The following is a 16,118-nucleotide window of genomic DNA, read 5'->3' as shown; positions in this document are numbered from 1 at the left end:
ATTTTTTATTTCCACCCATATTGTCTCGACCTCCTGGTCATCGGATTTCAGATCCTTCCTCGCCACTGCTTTTATTTCATCCCTAATTAACAGGGCTAAGCCCCCACCTCATTTCCCACAGTGCCTGTCTTTCCTGTAAACTGAGAACCCTGGAATATTTAACTCCCACCCAAGATCTCCTTGTAACCATGTTTCATTGATGGCTACTAGATCGTACTCATATGTGTCTATCTGTGCTTTTAATTCATCAGTTTTATTCTGAATGCTTTGTGCATTCAGATATAACATTTTTAATTTCCTACCATTTCCTCTACTCTCTGATTCCTTATCTACTTTGCCAAGCTTCTTACTCCTAGTTAACATATTCCTATTATCTGGCATGCTATTCTGCATTGTCATCTTTACTTTTTCTAATGCTAACTTATGGTCTCTCTTACCTATATATTCCCCCACCTTTACTAGTTTAAATTCCTATTTATTTCCCTGTTAATTTGTTTAGCTTGGACATTTGTCCCAGTACTATTTAAATGCAGCCCTTTTCTCTGAAAGAGCTCTCTTTTCCTCCAAAACTCGTGCCAATGGCCCATTAAAAAAAAACCTGAGTTCCGCACCACTCTTTCAGCCATGCGTTCAAGTCCTTAATTTGTTTGTTCTTGTACCAATTGTCGTATGGTACAGGCAGTAGTCCTGATGTTACCACCTTTGATGATCTCGACTTCAATTTGGACCCCAGCTCTTCGAATTCCCTTCTCTAGTCATCTTGGCCAACTCTACCAATGTCATTGGTACCTATGTGAAGTACTACCAACAGATCCTTGCCCTCATATTTTAAATTATCCTCTAGCCCTGCTGAGACATCCTTCACCCCGGCCCCAAGGAGGCAACAAAGCCTTCGGGTCTTCTTATATATTTAACATGTGAGTACACATACTGCGATATGTTTAACTTGTAAAAATTAGTCTAATTGAATAGGTTAAAGTAAGAAATGCATTTGTTGTGACTAAGCAAGGAAGCTTGGTGATCTCATACTGGAGAAGATTTGGGTGAAGTGTGTGGAGTTTCGAGGTAATAGCCTTTGTAATGCAGAAAGAAAATTTGTCTATAAAGAGAATTTGCCTCTTTTCAGCCGACCTTAAACATGCACAATGGTTCTGATCCATATTTACAATTCTTGCATTTAATATAGCCCCTTATCACATCTTTGAGACGTCTGAAAGCACTTCACAGAATATATAGTAAAGGGTAAAACTGTATATTTTGTGAGCAGAATGCAGTAGCCAATTGCTCACAGCAGTGTCCCACAAACAGTCGTGGATTGAGTGAGCTTTGACTCTTACCAATCTGTGGCTAATATTTTGTAATTAGGAAAGCAGGATGCATCCCTCCAGCGAAAATGCACATTCCATTCCAGATACACATATTTCCATATGTAGGAACTTAGTTTGGTTTGATGGGTTTCCGCATGGTCAGGCACCCAGCTGACCAATTTTGCTTAAAACATCAGCCCATTAAACACATTGCCTTGAGACGGCATCAATCCACAGGGAGGAGGGATTGCAAAGCAAAGGTAGAAAAATCATCAAGGAACACTGTCCTTGTTATAAAACGTATAACACTGAACTATCCTCATAGGTAGATGATTGTTCTTATTCCATTTTAAATAAGACCTTGAGCACACCGCTAATATACTTACCCTCCATTGGCAGTGGCAGTCTTGCATCTCATTGTTTTGCTATTTATCAGTTTTTTTTAAAACTAAAGTTCATCACGTCCAGGCTAGTCTGCATTATGTTTCTGCTTGCCAGATTTCCTAACTTTGCAACTTGTGTCCTCTCCCATATGAGGCTTCATGAGTCTATCACCCCCATTCTTGCCTGGCTCCCCAAACCCCAAAGGATTAAGTCTAAGATCCTCATCCTCACCTTTAAATTCCAATATGGTCTTGCCCCACCCTACCTCTTTGACCTTCTAGAAACCCTACCAACCCACCTTGAGCTCAGCAGACACCAGCCTGCCCCACTGTTGATGGTCAACTTTTAGCCTTTTTGTCCCCCTCACTCTGGAACTCTGTCCTGGAGTCCCTCCACCTCATCTCAGTGAAATAAAATCTGGAAAATTGCAAGAGAAAGTTCATAACTCACTTGTTGAAGAATCAAAGCGATTCAGCACAGAGAGGAGATAGAATAATGGTTGCACAAAATACACCACAGACCTGAATAGGGTGTTAATAGTAGTCTGGGTTAAATTATATAGCATAAAATTGCAGTCGCTCCACTTTATATTAAATCCTGTGAAATGTTTTGGAACATTTTGACAGGCATCATAAGGCTCAATATAAAATGCAAGAATTATTTCCATGATAATTTTACTCAGATCAGATAACTCCTCTTGTGCATTTGGTTACTGCCAGCTCCATGTTGTACAATTTATGTTTAATTTCCCGGTCTTGATCAGCAAATTAGAAAACTAATGGAAGCGGCCATTAACAGCAAATGGAAGATTACCTGTCTGAAAATAATTGAAGTGGGGAATGAAAATTCAGTAGGTTCACTAATGCAGATTCTTATCAAGAATTCAAAGACCATGTTAATCCTTCATTCATATTTGTCAGAACCTAATCTTGGACTATTATTTGTCCATATATAACGTAACCCAGAATACTATTAAGATCCCATTCAGATCTGTAGTATACCTTGTGCACATTATGTATTCTACTTCTCTCTCGCCGTGCTGAATTGCTTTGATTATTTATCAAGGGAGATATGAGGTTTCTCTTGCATCGGCAATTTTCCAGATTTTGTTTGCACAAGGAACATCACTGGAGATTGCAAAACAGGCTTTGTAAACCAAGGCTTCTCAATCACCATGGGAACTGAACAGAACCTATCCAACCTGAAGGACGTGATAAACCTAACTTAGTCACTCTATACAATGAATGATTGACCACATAAAAGAGTAAATTTGAACGCGTGGAGGTCAAGCTTTGTTATACATTTACCAGGTCTATAATTAAGTTTGTTTGTACTGTGTCACTGTACCTTGGGACCTACCTTCTTAGTTAAAAGAAATTGTGGATAGAGTCCAAAGGTAGAAACACAAGAGAACATTTTTTGTGTTTGGAAGAGCCCCTGTGGAGGATGCATTCCTACCCATCTTTCTTGTAGCTTATTCTAAAACATATTGACTTCAGCTGAATTGATCCAACACCCCCAGGGACAATTATATTTGAAGAATTGGCATTCATCAAGGTGAGACCTTCAGCAAAGCTGGTCTCAGTGTTCTGTGGTTCATGGTTACAAGTAGTGCAAATGTTATGAAGGTCAGTTTATGTTTCAAGAGAAGTTCAGTTCAAGACGACTCTGCAGGCCATTTAATCTCGTACTTCCTGAATGCCAAACCTATTATCTTCTCTTTACACCAGCTCTTTTTTTTAAAAATGAACTCAAGCTCTTGCCTTTACCATCATTTCTACTCACTTGGTTCAACTGTTGATTCCTTCTATGCGAAAAAAATGTTTTCCAGTTGCAGATCCAAAAGTTACTTTAACAATCCTGGCCTCTTGTCCTATTAATTTGCCATATCTAAAAATATTGTTCTGGGTTCATTTTCTCTATCCCATTAAGCATTTTATATATACTGTACTTTGATAAGCTTTCCTCTGAGATGCTGTTTTTGAAAGCTGAAGTTCCTCAGTTTATCTAGTCATTCCCCATAGTGAGTTCTCTAAAATTGGAAATCAGCCTCAGTATCCCTTTTGCTTCTAGGTCCGAGGCAGTCCTATTATGTTGCAGCGATTGGAACTGAATGTGGTACTCTAGGTGTGCCTTACCCATAACACCACACAGATTAAGTATGATTTAGGTTATCAAAACTCCACTGATTTGACAATGTAAATTGTCATCCTATTTGCCTTGTTTATTGCTGCCTCAAAGTGTATGGACATATTGATTAAGGAGTTAAGCAATACCTCTAGATCTTTCAAGTTTCCCCTTGCTAAGTTCTATTCTCCCGTCCATCCACCCATTCATCCTCTCATTTAATTTTCTATATAAATTCCATGCCTTAATCTGTATTGAACTGCATTTACCAAAGATTGGCTGCTGAGCTCTCTAAGTAAGATCATGACTGCCTCCTCTAATTCCATTGCACAACATAGTATTTGTGAATACACATAATTCTAGGTATACGAGGAACAGGATGGGTCCTAGTACAGATCTTTCACATTGCATACGTTTGTTATTGTTTCAGTCCAAGAAGGTAGCTGAAGGTCACAAGAACTACTACGTGTGGGACTATTCCATGCATTTATACCCTGGTGCACTTAGCACTGAAGACTTTGTCTAGCCAAATTTACCACCCTTGATTCTTTATATCCAATGAACAGAAAAAATGTAGTACAACATTAGGTTTTGATCATGTAATAAAACAGAAACGTATTCATGTAAGATAGTTTATGGCATCCTTCCAAACTTTCCTCAGAGTCTTTTATTCATGTACACATACCAATGGGTATTTATGAGCAACATTAAAAACCTGTGAAGGACAAGCTTTACTGCATTAATTTCCATAGTGCTTTATTTCCATTGTATATCGAGTCAATTTCTTGAATCAAAATTCTTCATAAAAATTTGAATGGTACAAGGTTTAATTGCTACAAGGATTGATTCATATGCTGGTTTGGTCTGCAGAAACATTGCTTTAAATACTATTTAGTTGTGAGGAATAAAACAAATATGTGGAGGATGATGGAAAGTGGTTCAGTAGGATCTTGTGCACAGAATGCAAATAAAAAGATGTGTAATTGTTATTAAGAAAACAAAAGTTCTGAATGGAGGCTTTCAGCGAACTAAATAGATTGTTCCCAAACTGTTTATTCAAATCTAAATTGTTTAACTCATAGCGTTAGTTTTGTAGGAACGTAAGTATTGTTGGATGACTGGCACATGCAGAAAGCCATCACTATGTTTAAGAGTATCCAAACCATTCCACTGTGGGCAGGTACCACATTTTAGGAGGGATATCAAGGACTTGGAAAGAGTGCAGAGAAGATTTACCAGAAAGGTACCAAGGATGAAGAACTTTAGTTATATGGAGAGGCAAGAGAAGTTGGGATTGTTCTCCTTAGAGCAGAAAAGGTTAAGAGGAGATTTCACATAATGGGTTTTGATAAAGTAGATAGGGAGAAACTGTTTCCACTGGCAGATGGGTCAGTAACAAGGGTACACAGATTTAAGATGTTTTGCAAAAGAACCAGCGGGGAGATGAGGATTTTTTTGCACAAAGAGTTGTTACGGCCTGGAATGCACTCCCTGAAAGGGTGGTGGGAACCAATTTAATAACAACTTTCAAAAGGGAATTAGATAGGTACTTGAAAAAGAAAAAAATTGCAAGAATATGGGGATAGAAGCGGGGGAGTTGAACTGATTGGGCAGCTCTTCCAAAGAGCGGGCAGAGGCACGATGGGCCGAATGGCCTGCTTCTGTGCTGTAATATTTTAGGATTCTATGATTCTATATATATATATATTGCATCTACACATAGAAAATTGGTCTTTTATTGATCCTGCCTCTCCCGCTGGCATATTTCCGGAGCAGAAAGTGGACAAAGGAGCACTCAGTCTTGCTGTGTCTCTCTTATCAAGCTGAGCAGCATAAAAACTCAAAATACTGCATTTCTACCACTCTGAGCTGCTGAAAAACTTGTCTAAATTGATACGAAAGATTTACAGAAAAATGGAGCCAAGTGCTGAAGGAATTAGCTCTCAACCATTTTAAGACGATTATGTCACCAAAGCTGTAGTAAAGTCTCAATAATGTTTATAGTTTGATGCCCACCCAGTGCTTAAGCAGGACTCTGTACATAATGTATGGGTTAAATATTAGCTGCAAATAACATTCATCATCGAAACATTTTTGTCCCTGAAAAACAATTACCTCATTGTATTTTTTTAAAGAAAAGTTTTTCTTCTTTTGATCCTTCTATAAATTATCAGTGCAAGTCATTTCCTAATATCTAAGTAGCACATTAAATACATTTTCCACCTTCATCCTTCTCTTTCTTTGTGTCCGTTGTCAATATTGGGGAGGCTGTTCATTATCTTCAAACCCTTACCGTTGATGTTATCTTCTGGTTTGAAATGAATGTAAAGATATATTTTCTTTAAAAAATCAGATATGCAGTCCCAATGCTACGTTGTTATGGATATGGTCATTAAGATTGACTTTGAGTGACTCTTCCATAATATTATTCCCTTGTATTTCCCATAAACATCTCCAATTTTGTTATTTACGTTGCTTATACGAGCTCTGGAACTCCATCCCCCAGTGCCTTCACCTTGCTTCCTCCCTTTCCTCCTTCAAGGCCGGTCTCAAGACCTTTCTCTTCGACCGTGCCTTCAGCTCCCCTCTCGACTCTCTACCACCTCCTCGCTCCCTCCCTTCCCTCCCCTCACCCTGACCATTTCCCCCCTGCTCGGGTCCCGACCCAACTGTCCAGCGCCTTGGGACATCCTCCCGATGTGAAAGGTGTTCTATAAATGAAATCTTGTTGTTCTTATATAAAACAAAGCCCAATGTTATGCTATTGTACTTGTACTACTACAATATTGTACATTTTAAGTGCCCACTGGATTATTTATAAAGAATCAAGGGTGGCAAATCTGGCTAAACCAGATTTTCAGGATCTTAAGTGCTCAGAGACAATACCTTTAATGAAGGGCCCTATATAAATACAAATTGTTGTTGTATATATTCTAATGCTTTTTCATTTCAGTTGTAATTGAATGTACTTGTATTGCAGGATAAACTCCATATTGTAAGGATATGAAAATTAACTTTTTTTCTGGTGCCAGAATCCTATGATTCAATAATATTTAGTTTATTTCACGTCTGGAAAGATTCCCCCCTCCCCCCCACAACACCTTCCCTCGTAGATAAATCAGGGGCATGTGTCTAAAGAGAAGTCCATACATTATCAGAGCTAAAAAGTACAATTGTTTATATTCATAATCCAAATTCTGTTATATAAGTCTTTCTTCAAAGTGCATTTGTAATAGAATTAAAGTCTTATTTTTGTCACATTCTGCATTACAGGTGCATATAAAAATACTTGACAACAATGATAATGGTCCAGTATTCTCCAAGCCGAACTATGAAATCACCATCTCTGAGGACACTTTCGTGGGTGCCGAGATCCTGCATGTTAAAGCCACTGACAAGGATGAGAAAAACAAATTGACCTACTCTATTCACAGCAGTATAAACCCAATGAGCATGCGCAAATTCCGACTTGACCATGGTACAGGCAAGTTATATATATCGGAAAGGCTGGATCATGAAGTCCAGGCTCAGCACATCTTGACTGTAATGGTGAGTATTTACTTATAGAGCTTGTTGAATGGACAGTATCTGTTTCCCCATTCCAGTAACTATTTGACACATCAGGATTTTATCTCAGATTTTCTAAATGTTATTTCCTCCCTATTTCACTCCCTCCCCTCACTTCATTGGATGGTTTATGTTGGTGTGGTTCCAGGTCCACTGTAAACTCTTTGGTACCTTGGCCAATTGGCCATTTTCAGTGTATGAGAGTAAGAGTCAGCAGGCTGATAATGGTGTAAAGTCTCACAGTCCAATCCTCTCCTCATCCGATGTTCACAAATCATAGAATTATAGACATTTAGAGTACAATTTGGCCCATCTGATCTCCAGCAAGTTTGAGTGGGAATCCTGTCAGATTTGAGCTATTTGTAGACTGAGGATATCGAAGGCAGCCAGTGAACCAACTTATTTATTTTAAATGTCATGGATGGTTTCCTAGCTCATTCTTTCTTCTCTGACCTTCAGGTGGGTCACTATATTATGGATCAATGCTAGTTCCTGTTCTGCAGTGTCTCATAAACCTTCTGTCTGATTCTTATTATTCTGAAGCATCTGGAGCCAAGTTTATCTCTCTTCATAACCTTTAAGTCCAGGATTAGAGTTGCTAAATATAACTTAATTGAATATAAATGTCATCTCTTGCCTTCTTATCCCTTCAGCGTTCATCCTTTCATTGTTTATTCCTTGCAGTCCCTTGTCAAAGTTATCTCTTCAAACATCTGTAAATATCCCTTTCCACCACATTTCCTTCCTGATAATTCTGTTGCTAGCTCTCGTAGAAAGAAAAAATGATCTTGCTGACTTCTTTTTCTCATTTAACTTTCATCTGGACGACTTTGGCAAAGACCCTCCCTCCGTTTCTCCAATCTGTTGTATGATTTGACCCGTCAGGATTTGATCTCAGGTTTAATATAATATGGTCATCTTTCCTCTCACTCTCTGGCTCAGAACAAGCTCCAACACTGTTAAGTGCTCTGAGATGCTACCTGCCTGTCCACAAGAAATTTGCAATTCTCACTTACTAAGTCTTTTTTGTACTTCTTGTCCATCTTTACCTCAGAAACATTCTTATGCCCATTTTATCCATATGAAAGGAAGTCTATGACTTTCATATTCTCCATCACTTTGAAGTACCAATCCTCTACGGAAACTTCCCCTCTCCAATTGTATTCCTTCTAATATTGTACACATGTTACTCTGTGTGACATTGTTAAAGCACTGCTAACATCTAAATGTGTGATATCTACCTAGTTTCAATTGAGCAGAAAATCAGTTAATTCTTCAAAGAAATCCAATAGATGGATCAGCATAACCTCCCTCCTGTAAATCAATGATGCCTTTCTCATATTTCTGGTGTTTCTCCAGAAGGTTTTATTATTCCCTCTTCATGATGCCCTTTAATGTTTTATCTGCTGCATAGCAGCTTTACCAGACTCTAATTCCCAGAGTTACTTCCCATACTCTTCTTGTTTATATTAATTAGTTTTCTGGGTGCATTTTCCTAATCCTTATACACCATTCTTGGCTTCAATGATTACCTAGAGTTGTCTGTTAAAATAAGACTGATGGCATTAGTTACTCCTTTAACTGTTCTAAACTACAGTCCATGCACACCAACTGCACTGCCCTTTTTGTGCCCTACAATTGTGGAGTCCTGTAGCTCAGTGGTTAGAGCACTCGCCTTGCAAGCGAGAGACCTGAGTTCAATTCCAGGCAGGTCAGGGCGAAACCTTGGGCAAGTTTCCTTACTCCACACGCCTAATAATAATCCCTCCAAAACCAAAACAATAATAAAATTGGTCATTTTCAATCTACGACTGTTTGTGGGACATTGTTGTGCGCAATTGGCTGCCGCGTTCGCCCACAAATATACAGTCAATTCACTTTACAGTGTGTTCTGTGAAGCACTTTGGGACGTTCTCCCGACGTGAAAAGCGCTATATCAAATGCAAGGATTATTATTATTATTATAATCCTTTTCATTATGTTAAATACAGAATTAAGCACACCTGTAAATGCTACATTTATTTACATAACTCATATAATAGTCCAATATCTTACACTCATTTGCTATCTCCTCCTCTTCTATAACATCTGGCCCTTTTTTTTAAAATCCCATCTATTATTTTCTCCAGATATACTCTTTGATCATCCCCTCTGTTTTCTGATTACTTTCTCAGCCTTGTGTTTATCCTTTTCACTCAAATGACTTGTTAATGCTTACAAAGTTAATACATAAATAATTACTCAATAATCCCTTTATTAGTGCAGATTATGGAACATTATTTTATTTGCATCAGAAGCATGTGTGCGAATATAGTGCACAGACGGTTGAACAGATGACATGAAGTCCTTCACAATATAATAAGAGTTTTGATATGATGTATTGTTTAGATTTATTAGGCAATTTGGTTGAATATTCAAACATATAATAGCTTGGAGCTAAAATTCCAGACACATTAAAGTATGCAGCTAAGAGCATGAATTATTGCTTTGACAGACCGCGTCAGTTAAATAGCTTTTGCATTCTTGTTATTTCATTAACAAACATTAGTTGCAAGCTGTAAAAACGCTGCTATTTTTTACTGAGTAACATTGCGTGTTATTTTAACAAAATGAAATGGTTTTATATTACTCATCTCATTTAGCACCATAATGAATTGTAAACAAAAATATCATTAGAATGCCTCACCAGCATATTAAATTAACACAGTTAAAATTTATCCTTACATTATGCATGAACTATATTTGATACGTACCACTTGTGCAAAAAATAACCTAAAGCATTTCTGGTGCCTGTGGCACATGGTTCAGAGCCTTTAGAAATTGTCTCAGTCTTGCTCTGGCAGTTCATGACTTTATCTGATACCCTGAGGTAAATTGCATCTGTTTTTCTGCTTGTACTTGCACAGTAGTATTTTGGCTAAATTATACATCTTAGAAACAAAAACTGGCTGTGTTCAAGCTTGCAACCATACTCATTGATTTGGATGTCTAAAAATGTAATACAAGTTTTCTCTGAAGTATTTGTCAGGTTCTGAACTATTGGGTTGGAACAGCAAACCAGCCAGTGACTTTAGTGTGAATTCATAAATCACAGGTTGCAATATTTACCCCAAATTTCCTTTATTACATTTAATGTCACTATTTCTGCATCAGATCTGCTTATAATGATATTCAGAGAGCTGCCAACATTTGTGAGGTTCTTTTCAGTTCAGTGAAATTAGATGTTGTGCTGCAATCTAAGTTTTGGCTGATTGTACACCAGTTGGTATAATTCATCCTTTTCTTGTACAGAGCAGGTTTTTGTGCATCGTCACCACCATAAGAGACACTTTGGGAGCAATTATCTGCCATGACTGATAATAAAATGACTGATGAACTGTACCATTCTTCAGAATTTAAACAAATGAGAACAGATTTGGAAAGATTATACTCTGAATCTCATCCTTTATGTTCTTGCTGTTTTGTAATGTATATTTGATTAGTTTGCAGTTTTATTTTCAAAAGGGATATGAGATGCATCAGGTTCCAAACTGAAGGAGTTTAGAAGAAATTCATATCTAAGTGGAAGAATTACACACCATGGATGAATCAGTTGAAATTTGTTAAACTAGGTATCAGTGGTGAAAATTGGTAATGTAGATAACAGATTTCTATACATCAGACCCAAGTATATCCTCAAGCATATGTACTTAATATGGTGGTGTGACTGAAGCAATCAGGCTAGATATCTGAAGCCTTATTGCTGGTATGAATGCCTGGTGTTCTGCCTTTAATGTCTTAAAAATGTATGTAAGGTGGCCCATCATCGTGACAGAACCAGTTTGAAAAATATCCTAAAGCTATAAGAAGCCTTGCAAGATATCTGACTGTATTCCCTTTCTGATATTCCTTCAAAAACTAATGTTGTTTCCTTACTTAGTGAGTTACAGAGATCTGTGCAGTCATGGCATAAATTTTCTGCATTGCTTACATTCTTTGGCTCCATTGGAAGCACCGCCACTTCTGAATCAGAAGGTTGTGGGTTCTAGGACTTAAGCTCATAGTCTAGGGTGGCACTCCATTGCAGTACTGAAGGAGTGCTGCATAGTTGGAGGTGGTAGAAGTAAAAAAAAATCCCATGATGATACTCAAAAGAGAAACAAGTTCCTCCTGGTGTCCAGGTGAATGGTCTTTTCGGATTTATTGGTCAGTTACCTTGTGGATGTTTATGGGATCTTGTGATTTGGATGAAGAAGGCCCTTCAGTCAATTTAACCTCAGCTTTCTTATGTTGCTTATGGCTACCATTCACTCTTTTGGCCATATTCTCATCACTCTGCAATGAGAAGTAACCCTACAACTGAACTGATACTCAATATTTACGATTGTAATCAGTGAGAAATTGATGCACATATCAGTGGCATCTCAGAAGAATACAATGGAGAACTGATAACATCACTGTAAGTAACCAAAAATGATAACTAAAAGGGCTACATACCTGACTTTTAGACAGAGAGGAAAATGAACTTAAAAGTCTTCCAAGAAATTGAGGATGTTTAACATGTTACATTAATGTGTTGCAGATAAAGCCTTTTCCAAACTTTTGACACATATTTATGTCCATAGATCATATTTAACTACTTGGATCTTTTTCAAAGTAACTTCTGAATTGATTTCACCAGGTCCGAGATCAGGAGTTTCCTTACCGACGGAATCTGGTGCGGGTTGTGATCAACGTAGATGATTTCAATGATCACACCCCGTATTTCACCAACACTGTCTATGATGGTTCTGTATTTGAGTCGGCTGCTCAGGGTTCTGCTGTGCTGCAGGTCACAGCCCTGGACAGGGACAAAGGAAAAAATGCTGAATTGATTTACACTATTGAAACAGGTGAGTAATTATTTTGTAATGACAAATCTGAATGCTGAGATTCTTCTGAACAGCTCATGGGGCTGTATTTAGGAAGAACCGAAATTTAACTGATATGATAGAAAAGTATTTATACTTTTCTCCTCCTCCAGGATATTCACCAGAATCAATAACTTCCTTTTGTTCCCACTGCATCTTCAAGTGACATCATAAAATATGATTATCATTATAAAAGTGGTTAACTTACTATCAGCAAGTGCAAAAACAAGTCTCTGTAGGAGCTGAAGTAATTTATCTCCGAGGCAAATATATATCCCAGGAGTTATTTTTTTAAAAGTGGCTAGTAGATTTAAATTGAGCAGTTAATAGACTTGTTCTTAAACAAAAACCTGGCTACATTGCCATTAAATCTCACCTGTGACCAAAACTATGGGAGATGAATGGTTTGAGCCATTATTAAACTTAATCTTATTCAATGTTTAAATTGCAGATTGTCTTAGAGTAGCTATTTCCCAAGCATCAAACCAAGATAAAGCTAACCTGTATTTTTTCATACTAGGATAGGCCAACACCTTTTCGTTAAAGAGCTACTATGTAATTTATAGCAAACATCTGATGCATATGTTAAAATCCTTGTAGCGTTTATTTCTACCAAAGATTTTTAGCTTTGTTCAATAAACCAAAAATTCAAGATTTAGTAAAGGTATTGTAAACATAAAATTCTATACTATTGAGTTCTCTCAGCAAATAACCTAGATTATTGAAGTATCTTTATGAACTCCTGAACAGTTTTCGGAAGTCATCTGAAAGTATGTACCAAATCTCATTACCGTTTCACCCACAGAATACACAGTCAACAACTTCACAGTAAATCCTATGAAGCGCTTTGAGACATCTCGACGACATGATAAGCTGCTATATTAAATGCAAGGATTATTATTTGAATTCAATACTTCCAGCGGAACAATGCTCCATTGCCAGTCAAGTAGCTGGAGTTTGAAGCCCTATGTATGCTATTAATAAAACTGGATTTTAGGAGCTTTAGCTCAGCAGTTTGGAGAATGTTTGCACAAGCAGAGCACTCTATCTCACCTCATGTGGCGAGAGGGAGTGAGTTAGTGTAGAAAGAATCAATCTAGCTTCCCAGCAACCTGCCCATCTGATTGACCATGGCCACAGCAAAGCTTAAGTGGCTGCTGTCAGAGTTAATAGAGGAAGCAATTGTAAGCAACAGTTAAGAGTAACTTAAATTAAGAAAATTTATTCTAGCTGCAGTAGTTTAAGAATCAGTCTCTAGTTTAGTGTAGCATTTGCTTTGCTCAACTTGGCTGCCATGTTTTGCTTACAAACACAGTCACTATATTTGACTGCAATTGCATGTGATATTTCAATGTTCGATGTCTGTCAAATGCAAGAATTGTTACTTATATTATAGAATTCTAACATTTAGCATGGGTGATATTAGAGCATAGGAATCCAAATATACTTGAAAATCATTGGTGTTTTGACTGAGAAGACTTTGCATTTCAGCACAAGTGAAAGCAGTTGTGACTAGAAAGATGCCAGCTATTTTTGTTGCTGATAAATCATCTGGTTTGGGTTTTCTTGTTGCCTGAGGCAGCGAGTGCAGCTGGTATCAATTCCTCCTGATCCTCATTAGGAAAGCATTCCACTTTGATGCCATTGTGTTTGCCTCACTAGTATTGAAGAAGGCATTCACCTTGAGACTTTAGATTGGTTCAGAGCACAAAACAAATGGTTTGATTAAGCACTTCAGTGGCACAGTTCACATTTGGTCAGGTGATCTGATGACAGTGCTTTGCTATGCTGGATCAGTATGCTACAAAAGCAATATTGTGAAGGGGGAAGGGTGCACTTCCGATTCCCCACATGAGTCATTGGGAAAGGGCTGTTGAGCAGAAGAAGCCAGGTTCATGCCAACAGTGGAGGATAGAAGAAATCCAGTGACTGTCTCTCGGTTACTCTTCCATGACGTTCCTTGTGGTGGAGTTATAGGTGCTGCAAATGCACAACGTAAAAATCCCGTGAAGTGCTTTGAGATGTTTTGATGATGTGATTTGGTGTTATATTAAATGCAAGGATTATTATAAACCTATTATATCAAATGTAATGATTATTATGAGTATTACCTTGTCTTTGTAAAGAGAGCTTTACAATATGATAAAGGCTAGGGACAAAGGTCATTCATGCCAAACTGGTAAAGAATTTCAACTGATAATTAATTCATTCCTTTTTTTCAACTAAACTGATAGGACATAAAATCTGTGCTCTCCGAGACAATATCCTGCGTGAAGGGTGCTTCATAAATATAAATTGACTCCCCATCCCTTAAATGATAGAGTTTAAGATCCTCATTCTCACCTTTAAATCCCTCCATGATCTCACCATGCCTCACCTCTGCGACCTTCTCAAATCATACCACCCTGGCCGCCCCCTTTCATTTCATGGGCATCGGTCTGCTTCATTTCCTGCGCCCTATCTGTCCCACCTTCAGCGGTTGGGCTTTCAGCCTATCTGTCCCCACTTGCTGGAATCAGAAGAACGTCCTGCTACGAGAGGCAATCTACATCCATAGAAGAATTCCCATGGATCAATGAAAAAATAATAGATTTCCTTATTGAGGAATCCTGCTGAAAAAATACCGTAGATTAAATTCACTGTAAGAAATGAACTGTAGAATGGGACAGAATCCTGTTTGTAATAATATTAAAATAGGATAATCCTTACATTTGTTATAGGTTATCAGGATGTCTCAAAGTTCCTCACCTTGGCTTCAAGAACTTTTATTTCATCTTCTGCTGCCCTAAACACTGCTTCCTCACTATGTTCCTTTGCCCCCATTTCTACCTCATCCTTCAAAACCTCATACCAGGTTCAGCTCCTTCATCATCCCAGTTCTTGCCAGCCTCCACTAGCTCCCTTTTGTACAATGGATTGATTTCAGGATTCTCACTTTAAAACCTATTCAAGCCCTGGTACTTCCCTGAACTGCCCACATCCCATTTCTCTACCTACCGCTTTCAGTCAGTTGACTCAGGTCTTCTGCATGTCCCCTCTGCTTCACCATTGGCAGCTTATGCACCATTATGCACCGAATCTCTGGAACTCTCTGCCTCAATCGCTCTTTGTCCATCTTCAAATCACATGTGAAGACTTTCCTCTTTGACCATGCCTTGGTCAAATCTTTTCCCTTTCCAGTTCAGCATCAAACTACGCTGATGTTAAGCACTCCGAGATACAACCCAGGTGAAGGGTGCTACATAATTACAAGTTGTTGTTATTGTTGACTGAGTATTCTGTAGGTGAATGCGCTAGCCAACTTGTGCACTGCAATGTCCAGTAAACAGCACTAAAGGTGCCAGGATTTTCTTGAGTTTAAGTTCTGCACAAATCCTTTCAATTTGATAGAAGAGTTCCCAAGAATCAATGGGAATCCAACTGGCTTCATTATTAAGAATTGTGCTGAAAAATAATATAAATTAAACCCACTATGATGAATGAAGTGCACTAATGGCTTCAATAATAATGCAAAATCAAAGTGGGTGAGGCACAATTTCTTGCCAGTTTCAGCGATATTCACTCTTTTCTGTAACTTGTTACGAATTTCTGGCCGCGCATGATGTTATTTTGTTTCCTATGATGAGCCTTAAGTAGTGCAAGCCCACAAGGTTGGGTAGAAGTTTATTTGATTTTAATGAATTCATTCAAGTTAACAGAGCAAAATGATGTTCACGTGCCATGGTGCGTTGTGCATCCACATTAACTAGTGCAATATGTGCAAATGCATTTTACCCATCAGACAAATGACAATGTTTAAGAATGTACATGCTTGAAGATTCACAGTAGTTTAAAGTAATCTGTG

General features: G+C 38.0%; 1 protein-coding gene across 1 annotated transcript in view; it reads left to right on the top strand.

Moving 5' to 3' along the window:
* LOC103184290 (protocadherin Fat 3) overlaps positions 1-16,118 on the top strand; it is a 390,074-nt gene that overhangs the window by 280,408 nt on the left and 93,548 nt on the right. Inside the window, 2 exon segments of the mRNA XM_042334569.1 lie at positions 7,092-7,367; positions 12,046-12,256. Of these exon segments, the coding sequence (XP_042190503.1) occupies positions 7,092-7,367; positions 12,046-12,256 (487 nt within the window).

Source organism: Callorhinchus milii, unplaced genomic scaffold (genome assembly GCF_018977255.1).
Source record: "Callorhinchus milii isolate IMCB2004 unplaced genomic scaffold, IMCB_Cmil_1.0 Scaffold4, whole genome shotgun sequence".
NCBI classification, from domain to species: Eukaryota; Metazoa; Chordata; class Chondrichthyes; order Chimaeriformes; family Callorhinchidae; genus Callorhinchus; species Callorhinchus milii.
The sequence above is the reverse complement of the archived record's forward strand: the minus strand, read 5'-3'. Positions and strand labels throughout refer to the sequence as shown.